Raw genomic sequence first — 23,786 nt, forward strand, 5'->3', positions numbered from 1 at the left:
TTCTTATTTTCTGAAGAGCAAAACTTCCCCTTGAGTTGTTATCACATACAGTCAGATATTGCTTAATACTGGATATATGTTCTGAGAAATATGTCACTGGTCAGGCAGCTTAGTGATTATGCATATATCATAGAGTACAGTTATATAAGTATTGCTGTAGGCTACAGTGTAGCACACTGTGCCACATACTGCAGGCTGTTGTAGCACAGTGTTAGTAGTACATCTGGACAAATGCAAGTGTAGAAAATGAAATTTCTAAGTAGTGGAAATTTTTCATCTCCATCTTACTCTTACAGGACCAGTGCTAAGTATGCAGTCCTGTAATTAAAAGCAAAGAAAAATACTCCACATACAAGTTGGGGAGATCTCTGAATGCAAGGCCCTGTGTGTACCTCCTCTCCTCCTCCCAACATCCACCCACTGTAGGCTTTGAGGCAATGGAGAACAGAAATCTCAGCACTGTAACCTCTATGGGAATAGGTCAGATGCCACCTGTTTCACCCCTTGCTGTTAGCCTTTGAGGGACTTGTGATGCTCTTTTAGAAATTGTGGGACTTGTAGACTCCCTGACTGGCCTCTCTGTCATCTTATCAGTTGGTCTCCAGGGAGGTGGGAGGAAGGTGAGGAAGAGGCAGCCGTGCTGCAGGGAGGCTCAGCACCTTGACACTGTTGGGTGTTCTTCAGAGACCCTGCCGCTGTGGCTGAGGCCCCTCAAGAGCCCTATGGAGCCCTCTTACTGAAAAACAAAGGTGATATTGAAGTTACGAGAACGACCAATTTTGGAACATTGAAGGAGGGAGAAAGCAAGGCAATGGTGATCTGGATAGAGTAAGTATGCCCTGGAGATTCAGGTGGAAGGAGGGGTACAAGTTGCTTTTAAACTGTGATTCAAGGTATCTGTAGAAACTGTATGGTGCCTTTTATTTTTTCCTCTGAAAGTCTATAAAAATCTCACTCCTTGACCTGGTGAGTTGCCTCACTGGGTAAAGGCACTTGCTGTGCAGGCCGAGATATCTAAATTCAGGCCTCCAAACCCATGTAAAGGAAGAAACAAAGAACTGATTTCCTTGAGTTACTCTCTGACTTCTGCGAGCACACCCTGAGACACATGCCCACACATGTATTAGAATGAATGAATGAATGAATGAATGAATGAATGAATGAATATTAAAAAGAAATTTCACCTCAAGGTAGTATGGTGACTCATGCCTACAATACCAGCACTGGGGAGGCAGAGGCAGGAGAATTATTGCAAGTTGAAGGCTGGTCTGCGTAACAAGACTATATTACCCTCTTCATAGACTTTGCCTTAAAATGTCCTTCAAACACGGTGAAGATGTTTGCAGCACCCTTCGCTGTGTTGAATTGTGTGGTTTTAGTCAACAGTAATGTCTCAGCTCTGAAGTCCTGACAGTCCATGGTCTTTTATCTTTTTTTTCCAGGAATAAAGGAGAGATTTCTCAGGACCTCGTCAGTTGCAGACTGGCTGGCTGGGATAAAGCTCAACAGTTTAGATTTGAGGCACAGGGCAGAGGACAGACCTGCTCAGGGGAGGCTGCTGTTTCTGTTCCTGGGGGTGAAAATGTTAATTCATTGAATCATCACAGAGAAAACAGAACTGATGAGATCCCAGAGAGCAATCTGGTGAACAACACAGAAAATTCTCCAGGTAGATGGTGCAGCTGCTGCTCCATAAGGTCCAGGAATTGAGCTGGCCTTGTGGCCCACTTGTCTGAACTCTTTAACCTGGATACTTGTGCTCCTCCGGTCCTGGGGCTGAGAGAGGGACTGAAACAGCTTGACACAGACCAGCATGTGCTTTAGGACATACAGGCAACCCTCAGCTGGGGAGATGGCCAGTTCCAGAGACCTTTCCCTAGTCCTGGCTGGTCTTGTGGGTACATCCTCTTCACCTGCTTCCCTGTTCTGTTAGCCACCTGCAAGAGAGAGAGAGAAAGAGAGAGAGAAGGAGGGAGGGAGGGAGGGAGGGAGGGGAGAGAGAGAGAGAGAGAGAGAGAGAGAGGAGAACATTTCTACCTAACATTGTTAGGAAGAAGTTACCTTTTTCTACTAATTGTTGGTTTAAATGTCATTCCCTAGATGACTGTGCTTGTGAAGAAGAAAGTAGAGAAAAAGGAAACACATCAAAGAAACAGGAGTCTGAGCCTGGGGGCCTCATTCCTCCAGGGGAGAAAGTTTCCATTGTGGTCGTATGTGATGCCAAGTATGTGCTTGGAGCTGGGAAGAGCTTCCTGTGGGGTACTAGTGCATGTTTCTCTCTTGGATCATCTGTTATGCTTATGTATTTTTTTTCTTTGAGACAGGGTTTCTCTGTGTAGCACTGGCTGTCCTGGAGCTTACTCTGTAGCCCAGGCTCTTGAACTCACAGAGATCTGCCTGCCTCTGCTTCCCTAGTGCTGAGATTAAAGGTGTGTGTCACCGCCGCTTAGCTATGTTGTAGGTTTTTTTAGGCATGTATTCCTGTCTCTGATGGGACCAAATACATAGACAAGAATTGATCCAGAAACTGTCCACCTAGAATAGGATCCACAGAAAGTAGTATTCATGACCCATTTGGATGTGAGCTCCCTCACTGCTTTTGAGCCCTTCTGATGGTAGCCATCTTGAGCTCATTTTCACTGTGTCCTGGTGTCCCCAAGATCTCAGTCCATCTATACCCTTCTTCTCATCCTCTGGGCATCTTGTCAAGACACTATGGTGAACGAGAGGTGGAGGGGAAAGACAGGCACAACCCAGACTAGAAAGTCATTATCTCCATTCTGCCTCTTCACCTGGTTGGCTGTAACCAGATAGCATTCCCTAGCCTTTCACTCAACTCTCCTCTCCTCTCCTCTCTCCTCATGTACCATTCTGGCTGCTCAAAGCATGTAGTCACCAAGGTTAACATTTGGGTACAGGCTTCCTTCCCATCGACAGTCATTTAAATCATTTTGATCTGACTGCCTTACTTCAAACACATCAGATTGTAGGTGAGTCACCCATGTAAAATGAGACAGCTTAACTGAGTTTTAACATAGCAGGAGTAATTAGGTAGAGAAAAATAGTTATGAACAGAGGTGAGCATGTCACAGCTGGGAGTGAGCAGTCAAGAACAGTGCTGTGCTCGTCACGTGATTACAAGTCTTACCTGAATTCGTGAATACTGAAAATGTTTTCCCTGTCAACTTTCAGAATTACAGAAAGGATTATTTTAGAACCTAAATTTATCTTGATGTATTAGTTACTGTGCCTGTTGCCCTGATAAAATACTGGAAAAACCAATGACTTAGGGAATAAATGGTTCATTTGGTCTCACAGTTCTAAGTTATAATCCAGCAGGATGTGGTGGTGCAGCCTTTGATTCCAGCACTCAGGAGGCAGAGGTAGGCAGATCTCTGTAAGTTCAAGAGCAGCCTGGTCTACAGAGTGAGTTCCAGGATTGCCAAGGCTATACAGAGAAACCCTGTCTCAAACAAAACAAACGACAGAGTATATTGTCATGGCAACAGCAGGAACTTTTGGCAGTATCAGCCCAATGCTCTCCTATTTGAAGACCTCGCTGTCAAATACGTCCATTATCTTTAAATTTAGTTTTAATCAGGCTCTCAGGATGGAGGCAGAAGGAGGTCAGATTCTTAGCCAAAATAATCACCAAATGGCCTTAAGCCCAGATCCTGTTGGAGGATCTTTGTTTTACTTCGAAATCTCCATCAGCCCTGCCTCCATGTTTTTCTCTGCATTTTTGTCTTCCACCCACCTGAATGGCCCAATAAGCCCTGCTTCCAGCATGCTAGGGATTTCCTAGCCTTACGTATCAGACTCTTCCACAGTCCAGCCACAAACATTTCTGAAGGCCAAGAAACCACGTGTTTGGATTTAACACAGCATCGGCCCACTTCTCAGCACCAGTTTTCTATATTAGCTTCTTTTCCTGTTGTTACGATAAAAGTGTCCCAGGGAAAGCAACCTAAAGGAAATATGGTTTGTTTGGTCCACAGTCCGTCGTGGCAGACGTTCCATGGCATGCTCAGTCAGAGAGCAGTGATGCCTGTGCTCAGCTTGCTTCTCCTTACTCGGTTCAGAATCTCATCCCAGGATATGAAGACAAAATCAGCAAGTTTTCCTGCCTTCTTAATCTAACCAAGAATAACATGCAGAGCCCCAGCTCCCTAGTGATTGATTATAGACCTTCCCCACATTGACAGTTGGGATTAACCTTCACACTTGGGAAATACTACATTTCTTGTTTTATAAAGTAAACTTTTCTGTGTAAAATTACTGTGTAAAAAAAAATACTAAGAAATAAGCATGGCTGTTACAGCTTTACAACTTCCTGAAATACTGAAGGAAAATCAGATTGAATCTGCCTCATTCATAATGAGACTAAATTTCTTTCTTTCTTTTTTTTTTTCTTCTAAGAAACCCTGGCCGTTGCAAGGAGCTCCTTCTGCTGTGTTTCTCCAACTTTCTCATTGGGCGACATCTTGAAGTGAATGTCGTGAGTGGTGAGGAGGCATTAATAGCCGTGCGTGAGCCGTTTTCTTGGAAAAAGCCTAAAGGCTCCCAAACGATAGTGCCTGCAAAGACTACAGTTGTTGTGACCACACAGAAAAGGTATTTGGAGAGCTATGTGATTTCCTGTCTGTTAGCTTTATATGCTATGGAAAGGCAGAGCCTTCAGCTGTTATATTGTCCCCTTCCACCTCATCCTCAGCTAAGGAGGTGACAAGGGCAAGGCTGGTGTTTGAGCCTCTTCCATTACTGCTCCTGGAGCAGGATGTGTTCCCATGGAACTAGTAAAAGCAGATCTGTTTCTGTGCAAGCCAGGCCCGTGCACCCCTCGGCTCTGCTCTCTGTGGCAGATCTTGAGGCCACTTTGAAGCCAGGATGGATTGGCTCTTGGCTCGTGCCATCCACTCCCGGGCAGGCCCCGCTCTGATGTCCAACTGCACCATCAACAGCAGATCTGTGCTGTGTCGGCTGGTGCGGCTTTTAGAGCCGTTCCCAGAATTGCAGTGCAGCTTGTGTTGAGCCCCAAGATTGCTTGGTCACTGGAAGCCTTTTGGAAGACCTAATATCATTTAAGATTGAAGTCTGACGAACATAGGAAATTTGTGGACAACCTTGTTTCTGCCTGGGTTGGGTCCCGGGTCCATTTGCTCATGTCTGAAGTAAACAAAGCACAAAACTTTCAAGAAACACATTTCTTCTAAGTTTGGTTCCCCAAAATGGGGCCTGCACATGAGAGGATATTGGATGGCTTTGTCCCGGTGTGAGTCAGGGCTGCCCACAGCCCATCAGAGCAAGACGACTATTTCTCTAATCCTAGAAAATTCTGGAGTTCAGATCATGTTAACCCAGTAACAGTCTAAGACAAAGGATGATGGAGTGCTACCAAACTATAGACTGAACTGAAGGAGTTTATGTTAGCAGACAGTGTTGTGGAGTTGCTCCACTTGTTGGTCATTGTTTGGAAGGCAGCTGTGGACACCATGCTTCTTTAGACCATTGTTTGAATCACAGCACTGCAACCAAGATGCTGTATGGCCTTAGGGAAGTTTCTTGACCTCTCTGTGCCTTGACTTCATTTGTAAGTGATAGTCTCTACCTCATGTGGTTTGAGGTGTAAATGGTATAGAGCTCACAAAATGTACAGTTTTTTTTATTAAAAGTTTCCGCCTCCTCCCCGCCTCCCAATTACCCCCCTGCCTCCTCCACTCCCCCTCCCTCTCCTGTCCAGAGAGCAGTAAGGGTTCCCTGCCCTGGGGGAAGTCGAAGTTCCTCCCCCTTCGACCCAGGTCTAGGAAGGTGAGCATCCAAACAGGCCAGGACCCCCAAAGCCAGTATGTGTAGTAGGATCCAAATCCCGTTTCATTGTCCTTGGCTTCTCAGCAGCCCTCATTTTCTGCCATGTTCAGGGAGTCCAGTTTTATCTCATGCTTCTTCAGTCCCAGTCCAGCTGGGCTTGGTAAGCTCCGAATGGATCAGCCCCACCATCTCAGTGGGTGGGAGCACTCCTCGCAGTCCAGACTTCCTTGCTCATGTTTTCCTTCCTTCTGCTCCTCATTTGGACCTTGGGCGCTCAGTTCGGTGCACCAATGTGTGGCTCTGTCTTTATCTCCATCCATCGCCAGATGAAGGTTCCCTCACTGTCCTGACTTTCTTTCTCATGTTCTCCCTCCTTCTGCTCCTCGTCAGGACCTTGGGAACTCAGTCTGGTGCTCCAATGCGGGGCTCTGTCTCTAGCTCCATCCGTCAGCAGATGAAGATTCTATGGTGATATGCAAGATAATCATCAGTATGGCTATAGGATCTGGCCTTTTCCGACTCCCTCTCCTCAGCTGCCCACGGAACTAGCTGGGGGCATCTCACTGGATACCTGGGAACCCCTCTAGAGTCAAGTCTCTTAATAATCCTAGGATGGCTCCCTTAATTAGGATATATGCTTCCCTGCTCCCATATCCACCCTTCCTATATCCCAAGCGTCCCATTCCCCCAAGCTCTCCCTATCTTCCCCTTCACGCTTTGCTCTCCCCATCTCCCCTTTCCCCCAACCCACCCCACCCCCAAGATCCCAATTTTTGCACGGCAAACTTGTCTGCTTCCAATATCTAGGAGGATAACTATATGTTTTTCTTTGGTTTCACCTTCTTATTGTCTTCTCAAGGATCACAAATTATAGGCTCGATGTCTTTTATTTATGGCTAAAAACCGATTATGAGTGAGTACATCCCATGTTCATCTTTTTGGGTCTGGGTTACCTCACTCAGAATAGTGTTTTCTATTTCCATCCATGTGCATGCAAAATTCAAGATGTCATTGTTTTTTACCGCTGAGTAGTACTCTAACATGTATATGTTCCACAGTTTCTTCATCCATTTTTCCACTGAAGGGCATTTAGGTTGTTTCCAGGATCTGGCTATTACAAATAATGCTGCTATGAACATAGTTGAACAAATTCTTTTGTAGTATGATTGGGCATCTCTTGGGTATATTCCCAAGAGTGGAATTGCTGGGTCCTGGGGTAGGTTGATCCTGAATTTCCTGAGAAACCGCCACACTGCTTTCCAAAGAGGTTGCACAAGTGTGCATTCCCACCAGCAATGGATGAGAGTACCCCTTACCCCACAACCTCTCCAGCACAGGCTATCATTGGTGTTTTTGATTTTTAGCCAATCTGACAGGTGTAAGATGGTATCTCAAAAGTTGTTTTGATTTGCATTTCCCTGATAGCTAAGGAGGTTGAGCATGACCTTAAGTGTCTTTTGGCCATTTGGATTTCTTCTGTTGAGAATTCTCTGTTCAGTTCAGAGCCCCATTTTTTAAATGGGTTAGTTAGCAATTTGAAGTCTAGTCTCTTGAGTTCCTTATATATTTTAGAGATCAGACCTTTGTCAGTTGTGGGGTTGGTGAAGATCTTTTCCCAGTCAGTAGGCTGCCTTTGTGTCTTAGTGACAGTGTCCTTTGCTTTACAGAAGCTGCTCAGCTTCAGGAGGTCCCATTTATCCAATGTTGCCCTTAATGTCTGTGCTGCTGGGGTTATACGTAGGAAATGGTCTCCTGTGCCCATATGTTGTAGAGTACTACCCACTTTCTCCTCTATCAGGCTCAGTGTGTTCCGATTAATATTGAGGTCTTTAATCCATTTGGACTTGAGTTTTGTGCATGGTGATAGATATGGATCTACTTTCATTCTTCTACAGGTTGACATCCAGTTATGCCAGCACCATTTGTTGAAGATGCCCTCTTTCTTCCATTGTGCACTTTTGGCTCCTTTATCAAAAATCAGGTGTTCATAGGTTTGTGGGTTAAGATCCAGGTCTTTTATTCGATTCCATTGGTCGACTTCTCTGTTTTTGTGCCAATACCAGGCTGTTTTCAATACTGTATCTCTGTAATAGAATTTGAAGTCAGGGATGGTAATTCCTCCAGAAGTTCCTCTATTGTATAAGATTGTTTTGGTTATCCTGGGTTTCTTGTTTTTCCATATAAAGTTGATTATTGTCCTCTCAAGTTCTGTGAAGAATTTTGTTGGGACCTTGATGGGGAGTGCATTGAATCTATAGATTGCCTTTGGTAGAATTGCCATTTTTACTATGTTAATCCTCCCAATCCAAGAGCAAGAGAGATCCTTCCATTTTCTGGTATCCTCTACAATTTCTTTCTTCAGAGAATTAAAGTTCTTGTCAAATAGATCCTTCACTTCCTTGGTTAGAGTTACCCCAAGATATTTTATGCTATTTGTGGCTATCGTGAAAGGTGATACTTCTCTGATTTCCCTCTCTGCTTCCTTATCCTTTGTGTATAGGAGGGCAACTGATTTTTTGGAGTTGATCTTGTATCCTGTCACATTACTGAAGGAGTTTATCAGCTGTTGGAGTTCTTTGGTGGAGTTTTTGGGGTCGCTTATGTACACTATCATATCATCTGCAAATAACAAAAGTTTAACTTCTTCCTCTCCAATTCGAATCCCCTTGATTCCCTTATGTTGTCTTATTGCTATTGCTAGAACCTCAAGCACCATATTGAAGAGATAAGGAGAGAGTGGACAGCCTTGTCGTGTTCCTGAATTTAGTGGGATGGCCTTGAGTTTCTCTCTGTTTAATTTGATGTTAGCTGTTGGCTTGTTGTAAATAGCCTTTATTATATTTAGGAATGACCCTTGTATCCCTAATCTCTCCAAGACCTTTATCATAAAGGGGTGTTGAATTTTGTCAAATGCTTTTTCAGCATCTAGTGAGATAATCATATGGTTTTTATCCTTCAGCTTATTTATATGATGGATTACATTGATAGATTTTCGTATGTTGAACCAGCCCTGCATCTCTGGGATGAAGCCTACTTGATCGTAGTGGATAATTTTTCTAATGTGTTCTTGGATTCGGTTTGCCAGTATTTTATTGAGAATTTTTACATCAATGTTCATGAGTGAGATTGGCCTGTAATTCTCTTTCTTGTTTGAGTCTTTGTGTGGTTTAGGTATCAGAATAACTGTAGCTTCATAAAAGGAATTTGGCAATGACTGTTCTGTTTCTATATTATGAAATACCTTAAGGAGTATAGGTATTAGGTCTTCTTGGAAGTTCTGGTAGAATTCTGCATTGAAACCATCTGCTCCTGGGCTTTTTTTGGTAGGGAGGTTTCTGATAACAGTTTCTAATTCTTTGCAACTAACAGGACTATTTAGATTGTTCACCTGGTCCTGGTTTAACCTTGGTATGTGGTACTTATCTAAAAAACTGTCCATTTCTTTTACATTTTCCAATTTTGTGGCATAAAGGCTTTTGTAGTAAGATCTAATGATTCTCTGAATTTCCTCTGTGACTGTGGTTATGTCCCCCTTTTCATTTCTGATGATATTAATTTTTCTTGTTCTCTCTCTGCTGTTTGATTAGTTTGGCTAGGGGTTTGCCAATCTTGTTGATTTTCTCCAAGAACCAGCTTTTTGTTTCATTGATTCTTTGGATTGTTTTCTGTGTTTCTATTTTGTTGATTTCTGCCCTCAGTTTGATTATTTCCAGTCTTCTACTCCTCCTAGGTGAATCTGCTTCTTTTTTTCTAGAGCTTTTAGGTGTGTTGTTAAGTCTCCAATGAGAGCTTTCTCCGTTTTCTTTAAGTGGGCACTTAGTGCTATGAACTTTCCTCTTAGCACTGCTTTCATTGTGTCCCATAGGTTTGAGTATGTTGTGTCTTTGTTTTCATTAAATTCAAGAAAGACTTTAATTTCTTTCTTTATTTCTTCCTTGACCCAGGTGTGGTTCAGTAGTTGACTGTTCAGTTTCCATGAGTTGGTAGGCTTTCTGGGGGTAGCGTTGTTGTTGAATTCTAATTTTAATCCATGGTGATCCGATAAAACACAGGTGGTTACTAATATTTTTTTGTAACTGTGGAGGTTTGCTTTGTTACCGAGTATATGGTCAATTTTCGAAAAGGTTCCGTGAGCTGCAGAGAAGAGGGTATATTCTTTTCTATTTGGGTGGAATGTTCTATAGATGTCTGTTAAGTCCATTTGGTTTATTACCTCCATTAAGTCTTTCAATTCTCTGTTAGGTTTCTGTCTGATTGACCTGTCCATTGGTGAGAGAGGAGTGTTGAAGTCTCCTACTATTAATGTGTGTGGTTTGATGGCTGCCTTGAGTTCTAGTAATTTTTCTTTTACATAAGTGGGTGCTTTTATATTAGGGGCATAGATATTCAGGATTGAGATTTCATTCTGATGGATTTTTCCTTTTATGAGTATAAAGTGTCCCTTTCCATCTCTTCTGATTGATTTTAGTTTGAAGTCAACTTTGTTAGAAATTAGTATGGCCACACCCGCTTGTTTCTTAGGACCATTTGCTTGATAAACCTTTTCCCAACCCTTTACTCTGAGTAGATGTCTGTCTTTGTGGTTGAGGTGTGTTTCTTGTAAACAGCAGAATGTTGGATCCTATTTTCGCATCCAATCTCTTAGCCTGTGCCTTTTTATAGGTGAATTGAGTCCATTGATGTTAAGTGATATTAATGACCAGTGGTTGTTAACTTCGGTCATTTTTTGTAGTAGAGTTTGTGTGTTTCCCTTCTTCTAGTTGTTCTGGTGAAGGGTCGCTAGATGCCTGAGTTATTGTGGGCATTGTTGGACTCCTTGGTTAGTGATTTTCCTTCTATTACTTTCTGCAAGGCTGGATTTGTGGCTACGTGTTGTTTAACTCTGTTTTTGTCCTGGAATATCTTGTTTTCTCCATTGATGGTGAATGCAAGCTTTGCTGGGTATAGTAGTCTAGGTTTGCATCTATGTTCCCTTAGTGTCTGTAGCACATCTATCCAAGCTCTTCTGGCTTTCGTGGTTTCCAGTGAGAAATCAGGTGTAATTCTGATAGGTTTTCCTTTATATGTTACTTGACCTTTTTCCTTTGCAGCTCTTAATATCTGTTCTTTATTCTGTATGTTTTGTGTTTTGATTATTATATGGTGTGGGGATGCTTTCTTTTGATCCAGTCTATTTGGTGTTCTGTAGGCTTCTTGTACCTTCATAGGAATATCCTTCTTTAGGTTGGGGAAGTTTACTTCTATAATTTTGTTGAATATGTTTTCTGGGCCTTTGAGTTGTAATTCTTCTCCTTCTTCTACCCCAATTATTCTTAGGTTTGGTCTTTTCATGGTGTCCCAGATTTCCTGGATGTTTCGTGTTAAGAATTTGTTAGATTTGTTTTGTTCTTTAATCTGTGAATTTATTTCCTCTATAGTATCTTCAGAGTCCGAGATTCTTTCTTCCATCTCTTGTATTCGGTTGGAAATACTTGTCTCTGTAGTTTCTGTTCGTTTACTCAGAGTTTCCATTTCCAGTCTTCCCTCAGATTGTGTTTTCTTCATTACCTCCATTTCATTTATCAGGTCTTATACTGTTTCCCTTACCTGTTTTATTGCTTTTTCTTGTTTTTCTTGTTTTTCTTGGGTATCTTTGAGAGATTTGTTTATTTCGTCTACCTTTTTGTTTGTCATCTCCATTTCTTTATGGCAGTTTTTTTACCTCCTGTTTAAGGTCCTCTATTATTTTCATAGAGTACTGTTTAAGGTCGGTTTCTTCTATATCTTCTGGGGTAGGGTGTTCAATTCTTGTTGTTTCGGGATGTCTGGATTCTGGTGATGTCATGTTGCCTTTCATGTTGTTGGAGGAGTTCTTGCATTGGCGCCTGCCCATCTCTTCCTTCAAATGGAGCCAGGAGGGACTTGGTGTCTTAGACCAATCTTTGCTGTGACTGAACCTGGTTGGATCTCCTCAGTGCCAGAGCAGGAGCTATTCCTTGTGGCACAATCTGAAGGAGCCTGCACTCCCTTGCAGGAATCCTCAGACCTGCCTGGAGGCCAGAGTCTGACCCCTTCGGGTGGATGGCCTTAGTACAGGAGCAGGACACTTGAATACACTAGGGAAGGCTTGGGAGAGGCAGGGACGTGAGAAACAATGACAAGCCTGCAGCAGGAGCTGGGGAAGGGGCCAAAATGTACAGTTTTCTGGCACAGAGCTGTAGTAAGTGCTGATGGATCTTGCTCACTTCCAGGGCGTGCCTAGGGGAAAAGTTGAGATGATGGTTATGAAAGCAGATAAAGCTCTAGCTCTACACCCTGTCCGGTTAGAGTTGGCTCAAAGAAAGCTAATACATAGATCAAGTACAAGTGTCTAATACCTTGCTGGCTGTTTCCAGGGAGGATTAGCATATCCACGAATGAGAGTTCCTCTAGAACAGTGGATCTCAGCCTTCCTAATGCTGCAGCCCATTAATATAGTTCCTCACGTTGTGGATACCCCAACCATAAAACTATTCTGTTGCTACTTGATAACTAATTTTGCTACTGTTAGGAATTGTAATGTAAATATCTGTGTTTTTTTTCTTTTTCTTTTTCTTTTTTGGTGTTTTTTGCCTGTGTGAGGGTGTTGGATCTTGGAATTATAGACAGTTGTGAGCTTCCATGTGGGTGCTGGGAATTGAACCCAGGTCCTCAGGAATAGTGTCAGTGCTCTTAACCACTGCACCATCTCTCCTTCCCCCAGTACCTGTGATTTCTAATAGTCTTAGGCAACCCCTAAGATTCTTTCAATCTGGAAAGGGGTCTCAACCCACAGGTTGAGAACCACTGCTCTAGAATAAGGTCATTGGTGTCCTGGCCGTCTGGGTGATGGTGAGCACTCACTCCCATCTGCTGTCTCATGTCTATGTGGTGACTCCCAGGGTCAGTCATACTCCTGTTGGGTAGCTACATGTATTGCAGCAGACCACTTTAAATTTTTATTGTTATTGTTTGTTTTTTGAGACACGGTTTCTCTGGGAAACAGTCCTGGCTGTCCTCGAACTCACTCTGTAGACCAGACTGGCCTCAAACTCAGAGATCCACTTGCCTCTGCCTCCCTGAGTGCTGGGATTAAAGGTGTGGGCTACCACACACAGTTCTCTTTAGTTTTTTTAAATATGTGTACAAAATAATGGGTTTCTTTGTGATATGTTTAAACATACAGATAATTGCACCTTGATAACACCTGCCTGCCTGTCCTCCATCTTTACCCTCTCCTCCAGTAGTCTGCCTCTCACACGTCTGTTTCTTTCTTTCTCCCGTTAGCCCCTTCCCGCACAGTCCCCCTTCCACCTCACGCAGGGTGTGTGTCTTCACATAGCAGAGGAAATTGCAGGAGAGAAATTTGGCCCTTTTTAAAGCTGCTTTGCTTGCTTGCTCGCTCACTCTTTCCCTCCCTTCCCTTCCTTTCTTTTTTTCTTAAGATGGTGGTCTCCAGTTCATCCAGTTTCAGTTTTCCTTTTTTATACCTGAATAAAATTCTTGTATGAATATATCACACTCTGCATTCAACTGCTGGATAAATGGCTGGTCCAATATCTTAGCTGTTGAGGACAGTGAAGCAAATAAACATGAATGTAAACGTGTCTGTGGTGTGCTCTTTTGGAATCCTTAGACACTGGCCTGGGAGTAAATCTGTGGTGGTTGTGGTTTCAGTTTGTGAGGACCTCTGTGCTGACCTCCTCAGTGGTTGTTCCACCTCGCAGTCCCACAGCAGTGTAGGCCCACATCTCACTGGCTCTGTCCGTCCTCTGTTGTCAAGATGTGAGCTGAGTCTGTGACCAGTTTAGTTAGCATTTTTCATGTTATTAGCCATTTGTATTTCTTTTGAGAACTGTCTAATTCTTTTGCCAAAATATTGGCTAGATGGTTTGGGTTTTTGTTTTGTTGTTATTTTTATGGCTGGTGTTTGAGGATTTTTAATATATTCTAGACTTTAATTCCTTGTCAGATGGTAGAATTTTACAGGCTGACCCTTCACTTTGAATTCCATGCAGTTCTGTCAAGCACTGTTGCTATATTCTGGGATATGGTTGTCACAGGCACAGGAAACCTTGCCAGAGCCTAAATCTTGAAATGCAGGTTCAGAGTTGTGGTTCTTACAACTCTTACCAAAAAAAATTTAATTGACTTGCTTACAGTTTTAGAGGTTCAGTCATTATCATCATGACGGGGAGCGTAACGATGTGCAGGCAGACATAGTGCTGGAGCTGAGAGTCCTACATTTTTTTTGACAATAAAATAAAGAAGTCTTTAATGTTTCCAAGAACATGGAGCTGGAATCTGGTGAGGGTACTCAGATCACACTTGCCAGAGACAACTTTTATATATAACCAAGCCGCTGTCTATAAGCCATTAACTTGTTTACCCATTAATTCACAAATAGATTTTGACATCTCTAAGGGCAGACTTCATGAGACTCAGTGTTCTCTTAAGGATTGAGAGTCCTACATTTTGCAGACAGCAGAAGTCAACTGACACACTGAGTTGTACCCTGAGCATAGGAAACCTCAAAGCCCACCTCCAACAAGTAACACACTTCCTCCAACAAGGCCATTTCCCCTCCAACAAAGCCACGCCTCCTGATAGTGCTGCTCCCTATGAGGTTATAAATTACCACAGGGTCTTGATCCATTTTGAAGTGATTTTTGTAGAAAACAGGAGGTGGAGATCTGTTTCATTCTTCACTTACATGGTTTATCAGGGACTGTCGTTTCTCCACTGTTTTTATACCATTGTTGAAAACCAATGGTTGTAGCTGAATGAGTTCATTTCTGGCTTCTCCCTTTTATTCCATTGTTCTATGTGAGCAGAACTCTTTTTTGTGTTTGTTTTTTTCTTTGAGACAGGGTCTCACTGTGTAACTCTGGCTACCCTAGAAGTTACTTCATAGACCAGGCTGGTCTCAAACTCAGAGAGCAGCTTGTGTACAGGTGTGTTAATTGTCTTAGTCCCTCCATATCTCAGTACTTTATGCAGCTAGTTATTAGCAGTTACTAGGTGTCCTGCTTTCCAGATGTCCATTTGCCTGAGTACCCGGCAGCTGCAGAGGTGAGCACAATCCTGAGTTGCAGCAGCAGCAGCAGCAGCTTTCAGTACTGTTGGGTGCCCTGTAGTAGACTGCAGCGTTTCTACCCAATCACACAGTCAGACCACCTGCAGAGTTCTTGAAGGAACCCACTGTACAGGAAGTGACGATGAAGCTGAGAGACTGAGAGTTCACCTCTGCTCCCTCCACTTGGACAAACTGCATCAGAGTTGAAGGAGTCCTGGGACTGAGTCCCTGTCCTGACCTCATTATTTCTCCTCACTTCTTCTCATGTTTTCTGTCATTTCTGTTACTCTGATTTTTGGATACGGAATTGCTATGAATTTGAATGTAGCTAACTAGATGAAGGCAGACACTTAAATTTCTCCAGAGAAGCAGAGCACCAAGAACCAGCAAAACAGTTGAAGCAGATTCCACACAGGGAAGCTTTTACCAAGTGTGGTATCTGTCTCTGTCTCTGTCTCTGTCTCTGTCTCTCTCTCCTTTCCTCCCTCCCTCTTCCTCCTTTTCTTTCTACTTTCCTTCCTCCCCCCCTCCCTCCTTCCCTTCTTTTCTTTTTTTTTTTGGAAATTCACTTTCTTTTTTTAATAATTTATTTTTATTTTATGTGCATTGGTGTTTTGCCTGTATTTATGTCTGTGTTAGGGTGTCAGATCCCCTGGAACTGGAGTTACAGACAGTTATGAGCTGCCCTGTAGAGACTGGAAATTGAGCCCGGGTCCTCTGGAAGAGCAGACAGTGCTTTTAAAAACGGAGCCATCTCTCCAGCCCCTCCACGTATCTTCTTATTGGTGATGTGTCAGTATCATTTCTGGTACTCATGTCTTCACTAAAAGTGCAGTAAGAAGAGTTTAGCTACTGAGGAAGTTAAATGCATTGTCTTCGAACTTGATGGTTTAAGCAGGCCCCTGGGACTTTTCCAGTCTGGTTCCCCCCATCTTGCACAGCTCTGCCTGGATTCTGCTGCAGAGACTGGAGTGCCAAGCTAGAGCTTGTACGGAGACACAGTGTGAACCCAGTGTGACCTAGTCTGATTCTCATGTCGGGTGTTTCCATGAATTAATGAACTCCAGCCTTTATAAAACAGGACAGAGTATCTGAGGGGAAATGCCTCATACCAGTTGAACATCTTTAACCCAAAACCCAAAATCTTCTGAAATCTGAAAATGTCTGAATGTTGGCATGACCTACAAATTTCAGATTTTGTTACATTTTAGAAAAATTCTGTGACTGATAAAATCTATATAAATATTGCAGAGTTAAAAATAATGGGCTAGAAGTATAGCTCAGTGGTAAAGTGCCTAGCAAATCTCACACCTGGTGAAACAAAAATCTAGAAAAATCTGCAACATCTCTGGACCCATACACTACAGATAAGAGATACTCATAAACATAAAAGTCTGGACTGAGAATTACATGTAGTCAGTCAGTACTTGCTGTGCAACCATAAGAAACTGAGTTCAGCTGGGCGGTGGTGGCGCACGCCTTTAATCCCAGCACTCGGGAGGCAGAGGCAGGCGGATCTCTGAGTTCGAAGCCGACCTGGGCTACAAGAGCTAGTTCCAGGATAGTCTCCAAAAGCTACAGAAGAAACCCTGTCTCGAAAAACCAAAAAAAAAAAAAAGAAAGAAAGAAAGAAAGAAAGAAAGAAAAAGAAACTGAGTTCAGTCTCCAGACCCATATAAAAAAACAAGTCACTATGGGATGCCATGTTGTAATCCCACCCCTGGGGAGGTAGACAGGCAGCTCCTGGGGCTCGCTGGCTGGCTTTGCCTAATCAGGTAATCCTAGGCCAACCAGAGACCATGTTTAAAAGTCAAGGATGATGCACCTGATGACCAACATCTACAGTTGTCCTCTGGCCTCTGTACATGTGTATGCACACACGCATGCACACATGCTATACACACATAATATGACTGCTTTTGATTTAACTTTTTTTCTTTTAAGGAATTCAAGGCGACAACTTCCAAGTTTTCTTCCACAGTATCCAATACCAGATAGACTAAAAAAATGTGTGGAACAGAAAATTGACATCCTGACTTTCCAGCCGCTTCTTGCAGAGGTAGGAATACATCTGAAAGCTGTGGGATGTTACCACTAAGGCGCCATTCCAAAAAAGCGGGTGAGTCGTTGTATTTAGATCTCCTATCAGTAATTTCCACCATAGGTAACTAGGAATTTCAGGATAACACGAGAGAATCACCTTCGCTGTGACCTGGTGTTCAAGAGTACTCCGGAAGAGGAGTGGGAATAGGAGATCCAAGCCAGCCTTCTACTCTGCCAGGTGGTCTACTATGCTCTACCTTGGTCTACTGTGCCAGGGACGGGAAACTTCCCACACTTTCCTTGCGTAGAGTCTCAGGACACTAAAGATGGGTAGACAACGCTGGTGCTTGGTGAAGGAGCATTGAGAATCGAGTCTGTGCAAAGACTTAGATATGCACCAGTTCAGGAAGTTCAGCCCTTCTGAACTCAGCAACGAGGCACAGACCTGAGCGACTGTGGAGTCAGATGCTTTGGCTTAGGTCTAGATGGAAATGCCATCAACCCCTCAACATTCCCCTGTGCTCTGCATTGTCCCTTTGCTGAAATGTTCTTCCCAGGAGAGCAGGCAGGGAAAGAGTTGTGCACTGGTTGCAAGGAAGGTGGAAGACCACCTCTTAGAGTTCAGAAGCTGTAGAGAAGTCTAGAAAACAAAGGTCTAATTAAATTAAGGTCTGGCATTGGATGGGAAGTCTACCTTGTCCCAGGAAGTACTTGCTATGCAGCTTCTAATAGTTTGAGGAGCATCCACTTGGGAATGTATGGACTGGGGGAGGGGTCTATACAAGCAGAACTTGAGCTTTTCACAGGCTTCTACCTAGATCTCAGAGAGAATCTTGGAAAGCTAAGTGTTTGTAGCAGCAAGAGGTACATTCCCTGTGAGAAACCTTCAGAGGGCGACGCCTGAAACTTACAGTGAAGCTGGAAGCATGACGGAGGTTTGACTGTCACGTTATGAGTGACAGTGTTTTTACTGCTCTTCAGAAACATAATAGTCAGCCTGGCGGTGGGGGCGCACTCCTTTAATCCCAGCACTCAAGGAGGCAGATGCAGGTGGATCTCTGTGAGTTCATGACCAGCCTGGTCTACAGAGTGAGTTTCAGGACAGCTGAGGCTACACTGAGAAACCCTGTCTTGAAAAGCAAAAAAAAAAAAAAAGAAACAATGGTTTAATTATGGGAAGCAAAGTCTTTTTAACACTTTTCTACCATAGTTTCTTAGCAAATATGCATTAAATTAGTATCTTTGGATTATATTTTGTCAGAATGTATTTGCTTTTAAAACTTGCTATTTGAGTTGATTAATTTCACTTAAAAATGAGGACTTGGTGAGTAAAGCATTTGCCATGCAGCCATAAGGACCTGAGTTAATTTTCCCATCATCCAGTTTAAAACACAAATAAGGCAGGGCAGAGAAGGGAATTCAGAGGCCAGCCAGTCTAGCCAAAACGGTGAGCTACAGGTTCAGTGAGTAAATCTGTCTCAAAAAATAAGATGAAAGGGGCTGGAGAGATGCCCTGGCAGTTGGTAGTAGCACTCGTTCCATTGCAGAGGACCTGGGTTTGGTTCCCAGCACCCTTATGGGACTCACAGCTTTTTGTAACACCAGTTGTAAGTGGCTCTGATGGCCTCTGTGGGCATTGCAAGAATGTGGTATAGGTAGACATTTTACATAAAAGTAATGAATAAGATGGTCAGTGGTGATGTACACCTTTAATCCTAGCACTTGGAAGGCAGAGACAGGTGGATCTCTAATTCGAGGCTAGCCTGGTCTGCAGAGTGAGTTCCTGTACAGCCAGGGCTGTTATTCAGAGAAACCCTGTCTCAAAAAAGATAAATAAAATAAACAAATAAATAAATGATAATAAAACATAAAAGAGTAATAAGATGCAGAAGTAACTGAAGACATTCTGACATCAGTCTCTGAATGCTCTATGTACCCAACACAGGTAAGTATACTGCGTGTACACAAGTGCATGGATGCATACACAAAAAGTTAAGTGAAGTTTGACTGGGCATTAGAATAGAATTTCTAACTATTCCTGAAGCGCCTTAAACATAGTTCTGACATTTTAGTGTTTGTATGAAGAGCTTTCTCAGCACTGATGATTTTATGCTCACAATGCTTACTGTCATAGTTGACTTCAGATGCTAAAGTGATGCAATCCAAAGTCACTTGGGAAAAACTGCCTCCATCAGATTGATTTGTGGGCATTTTCTTTTTCTTTTTTAACTTATTTATTTAATGTATATGGGTGTTTTGTCTGCATCTATGTCTGTGCATAGTCTGTGTGCATTGTCAGCAGGGGCCAGAAGAGTGTATTGGATCTCCAGGGACTGAAGTTAACAGACAGATGTGAGCTGCAATGTAGATGCTGAGAAATTGAACCCGGGTCCTCTGGAAGAGCAACCAGTTTTCTTAGCCTCTGAACCATTTTTCCAACCCATGAAGCATTTTCTTTATTGCTAACTGATGTAGAAAGACCCAGTATGCCTGCCATCCCTAGGCTGGTAGGCCTGAGCAAGCCAGGGGAGCAAACTAGTAAGCTGCGTTTCTCTGCTAGTTTGTGCTTAGAGCTCCCATCCTGAGTTCACTTACGTAACTAATTGCTATAGCAAAGACCTCTAGAAATAAGTAGAAGTGATGAGAATGGGCGTCTTTGTTTTGTTCCTGATCTTAGGGAATAGATTTCAGTTTTTCATTACTATGTATGACTTTTATAGTCATACTTTGTCATGAGAGGATGGTGTACTAGGTCAAATATTTTTTCTGTATCGGGATGATCATGTGCTTTTCTCCCTTAATTCTGTTAAGCAATTTGCTGTATTTGTTAATTTTCATGGGTTGACCTATCCCTACCTCCTAAGAATAAGACCCCCTTGGCCATAGTATATAATCCTTTTAAATATACTATAGCATTGTTTGCTAGAATTTTGTGACAGTTCTTTTATCAATATTCTTAAGAGATACTGGTCTGTATTGGATCGGGAGGTATGGTTAGGTAAGTTATGTTTGTTTTGTTTTGAGATACAATCTACTTATGTTACCCATGATAGCCTCAAACTTGTGAGCTGAAATGATCCTCTTTCTTTAGCCTGCTGAGTAGCCAAGTGAAGTACAGTCTTCTTCTCTCTACCTTCTCCTTCCCTCCCTTCCCCCCTTCTTTCACCTCTCTTTTCCCTTCTTCCTTTTGCCCTTCATCTTCTTCCTCCCCATCCCCTCATATCACTGACTTTATGCAGGCCAGCCTCAAACTACAATTCTCTTTGTCTCCATTTCCTGAGTGATGGAATTATAAGTGTGTACCACATGCTTTTTCTTTCTTTAGAATGGCCTTTTCTGACCTTGATATCAGTGTAATGCTGACCTCTTAGAATGAGTTATAAAGTATTCCCTTGGGCTTCTGGAAAAGTTTGAAGAGGATTTCTGCTCATTTTTAAGAATGTTTTTAGAATTCACTCATGAAACCACCAGGTCCAGGGATTTCCTTTGTTAAAAAGTTTTTGGTTTCTGATTCCATTTCCTGAGTAGTTACAGTTATATTCTGGTTGCACTGTTTCTTTGTGGTATATAGTCCTTGTAGCTTTTATGTTTCTAAGAACTTAATCATTTCATCTAGATATTTTTACAGTTATTTCAGATGGGAAGGAAAATGACCCTTGACAATATTTCTAGGCCAATTGAGAGCCTGTCCTCTTTCACAAACATCCATGAAGTTACACTGCCCTTTCCAGAATCAGCTCGAAGACCTGACAGATTAGGGACTACAGAGTTGGCTGAGAGCCCAGACTGTGGTAGTGGGTAGTGGTTATGGCCAATGAGGAGCCGGAGTGCTGTGGTCCTCCATAAGCCCAAGGGTGGAGTGTGCTGCCCAGCTCATAACTTCTAACCCTGATCATCCTGTCTGGAGTAGACGTCTCGGATATAAGCAGTTTAGACATCTGAACTCTAAGGGTGCTCATTCCCTAGACATATATGTGAGATGTGCTCACACTGGGTGATTCTTTTTTTTTTAAGCTTTTGAACATGTCAAACTACAAGGAGAAGTTCTCCACTCTGCTGTGGCTGGAGGAGATCCATGCAGAAATAGAACTGAAAGAGTATAACATGAGTGGCGTTGTCCTGAAGAGGAAGGGGGATCTGCTGGTTCTGGAGGTCCCCGGGCTTGCCGAGAGCAGACCTTCTCTCTATGCAGGTAGATCTCACTGTGGGTTACCTGGGGCCAGGGGAAAGTAGTTTTAACCGGCCACGTACTTGGATTATCCCATTTCTGTTCATGAAGCAACATTTACTTAAAAGGAAATGATCTAATGTGTATGCTATACATGTTTCTTTGTTACACATTATCCTTAAGCAACAAATACAAGAAATTTTATATTTTATTATACTTCATTAAGACTTGATTTCAGAATGAAATGGGAAATTTATGATTTTGTGTTTAACTCATAGTAATATATTTTTTTACCTAGGTGACAAACTGATTTTAAAATCTCAAGAATACAATGGACATGTCATTGAATATATCGGCTATGTCATGGAGGTAAGAGGACACCCCTCAAAGAGTGAAGGTCAGACTGACTCACCCACTCTCACAGAGGGTACTCCAGTGGCTTTGTCTGTATTGTTGGAAACTTAAAGACACAGTGAGTGATCTTTGAGTAGATTTTTTTGTGTAAAGGGACCTTCCTGTGTAAGAAAGTGCAATTTTCAACTATATAAAACCATATATATAAGCCATGTTTGCATTGAGTCAGCTTTGGACGCTGTGGGCATGATGTAGAAGAGCCAGTGGGTAGGAGCTCAGAAGGATGCACTAGGTAAGTATGGTGCTGGGGCAATCAGTAGGATGCTTTGTGCGCAGTCAAGTCAGGTGCTTGCTCAGCAAATGCATGCTTCCTTCTCAGCATGACTTCCCTTGGTTCTGCCACCAGTTTTCTGGTCAGAACATGGGATAGGATATTCAAGCTGATACAGAAGGCATCCAAGAGGCCCAGATGGTGGTAGAGAAGCCACATCTGAAACACATCATGCTGAAGTCAAGTTTTCATCTTTCAGCCAGCAGGTATAGCCCACCATAGGTCTCTTGGTCTTGAAAAGTTGTGCCCTGTTAGGAGAGTTTGGGGAGAGACAACGCAGTGCTGAGCTCGTACTGAGAGCTACCCACTTCGAGCTGACACAGAGGAGGATCTTCCTGCCTAGCCATGTGCTAGATGTCTTAATTACGTTTTTGTTGTGATAAAATATCAAAACCAGGGCTGGAGAGATGGCTCAGAGGTTAAGAGCATTGCCTGCTCTTCCAAAGGTTCTGAGTTCAATTCCTGGCAACCACATGGTGACTCATAACCATCTATAATGAGATCTGATGCCCTCTTCTGGTATGCAAGCAAACAGTGTATACATAATAAATCTTTAAGAAAAAGAAAAAGAAACCCACCACAACCAAAACTAGAGAAAGAAATGATTTTTTGGTTTACAGCTTACAGTTTATCATCAGAAGAAGCCAAAGCATGACTTCAAAGCAGCAGAAGCCATGGAGAAATGCTGCTGATTGACTTCTCATGGGATGCTCAGTCTGACATATCACCCAGCAACCTACTCAGGGGTGGCACCACCTTCAATGGACTGGGCCTTCCTGGGTGGATCATTAATCAAGAAAATGACCCACAGACTTGCCTGCAGGCCAACCTGAGATGCTGTCTTAGTTGAGGTCTCCTCTTCTTAGATGACTGCCTGTGTCTGATTGGTTTGGAAGGAGCTAGGGCTTCTCCACTTGCAGCGCCCCTCCTACCTCTGTCTTTGAAAACTCTGACTGTTCTAATGTTTAAGTTGCTTTGTGCTTGTTTTTATGTCTTCCCATTTTCTTATTTCATTTGCAGCTTTTCAGATAGAAAGTAAAATCAGTCTATAGGATCCTAAGCTGCTGAGGGTCACGGTCCCTCACTCTTAGTAGTTTGGTTTTAGTATGCTTACTGACCTTAGTTGTAGACTCCCTTTCATGTTTTGTAATCTCTGGATCTCTCAGAAGCCTCTGCGGTGGTTTTCCAGGGAAAGGACTGTGGCGGCGTCTTCTGAGAAGGGAAGAACTCTGACAGGCTGTCCCCGTGTTCATTGTGTCACCTCCTGCCCGGCCCGCAGTCTCAGGATCTGGATCCTCATTGCGGCTTCTGACCTTGCACAGGGTTGGGCCTGGGCCTCGGAAAACCTCAGCCTCAGCACTGCTTCCACCTGAGGATGTTGGGATCCCTTTGCCCCCGATTGTACCCGAGGTTTCCTTTCTTGCCTTTCAGGAGAAAGTTTGAGGTCTTATTTTATGCAGGATCCAGCTTTATTTATCCCCTGTACTACCAGAAAGGGAAAGTCCCAAGTGACCCTTCTGTGGAGGCTTTAACTCCGCAGGACCATTCTGATGACTTGGAGTTGTTAACAGGTTGATCTCCTTTGAGTCCTAGGCACCATATTGTAGGTGTACATGACACAGGGAGAGATTGGTTAAATGTTGCTGATGTGATCAGAGACATTGCTCATTTGTGTAGTTTAAGAATGATTTTACTCATTTTCAGTTAATTTTGCAGGTACTTAAGATACCAAATTTTGACCCAAATCTATAAAATGATATTTTTGTGATGTATTGCCAGATATAGATGAGAATTGTCCCTGGAGTCCAGTCTAGTGTGTAGAAGTTGAATCACTCGCTTGTTTATCACTCGCTTGTTTTTTTTTAGATTCATGAAGAAGATGTAACTCTTAAACTTAATCCAGGATTTGAACAAATGTATAACTTTGAACCTATGGATGTGGAGTTTACATACAATAGGTAAGATTCTAGTAAGTTTAATAAAAAATATTTTTTCATCCTCCCAGATGG

General features: G+C 42.8%; 1 protein-coding gene across 1 annotated transcript in view; it reads left to right on the top strand.

Moving 5' to 3' along the window:
* Mov10l1 (Mov10 like RISC complex RNA helicase 1) overlaps positions 1-23,786 on the top strand; it is an 80,761-nt gene that overhangs the window by 14,907 nt on the left and 42,068 nt on the right. Inside the window, exons 6-13 of the mRNA XM_038342984.1 lie at positions 685-828; positions 1,443-1,669; positions 2,101-2,224; positions 4,420-4,614; positions 16,826-16,940; positions 20,939-21,116; positions 21,391-21,461; positions 23,644-23,735. Coding sequence (XP_038198912.1) covers positions 685-828; positions 1,443-1,669; positions 2,101-2,224; positions 4,420-4,614; positions 16,826-16,940; positions 20,939-21,116; positions 21,391-21,461; positions 23,644-23,735 — 1,146 coding nt within the window. The remainder of the gene's footprint in view (positions 1-684; positions 829-1,442; positions 1,670-2,100; positions 2,225-4,419; positions 4,615-16,825; positions 16,941-20,938; positions 21,117-21,390; positions 21,462-23,643; positions 23,736-23,786) is intronic.

The sequence above is a fragment of the Arvicola amphibius genome, chromosome 9, assembly GCF_903992535.2.
Source record: "Arvicola amphibius chromosome 9, mArvAmp1.2, whole genome shotgun sequence".
Taxonomy (NCBI): Eukaryota; Metazoa; Chordata; class Mammalia; order Rodentia; family Cricetidae; genus Arvicola; species Arvicola amphibius.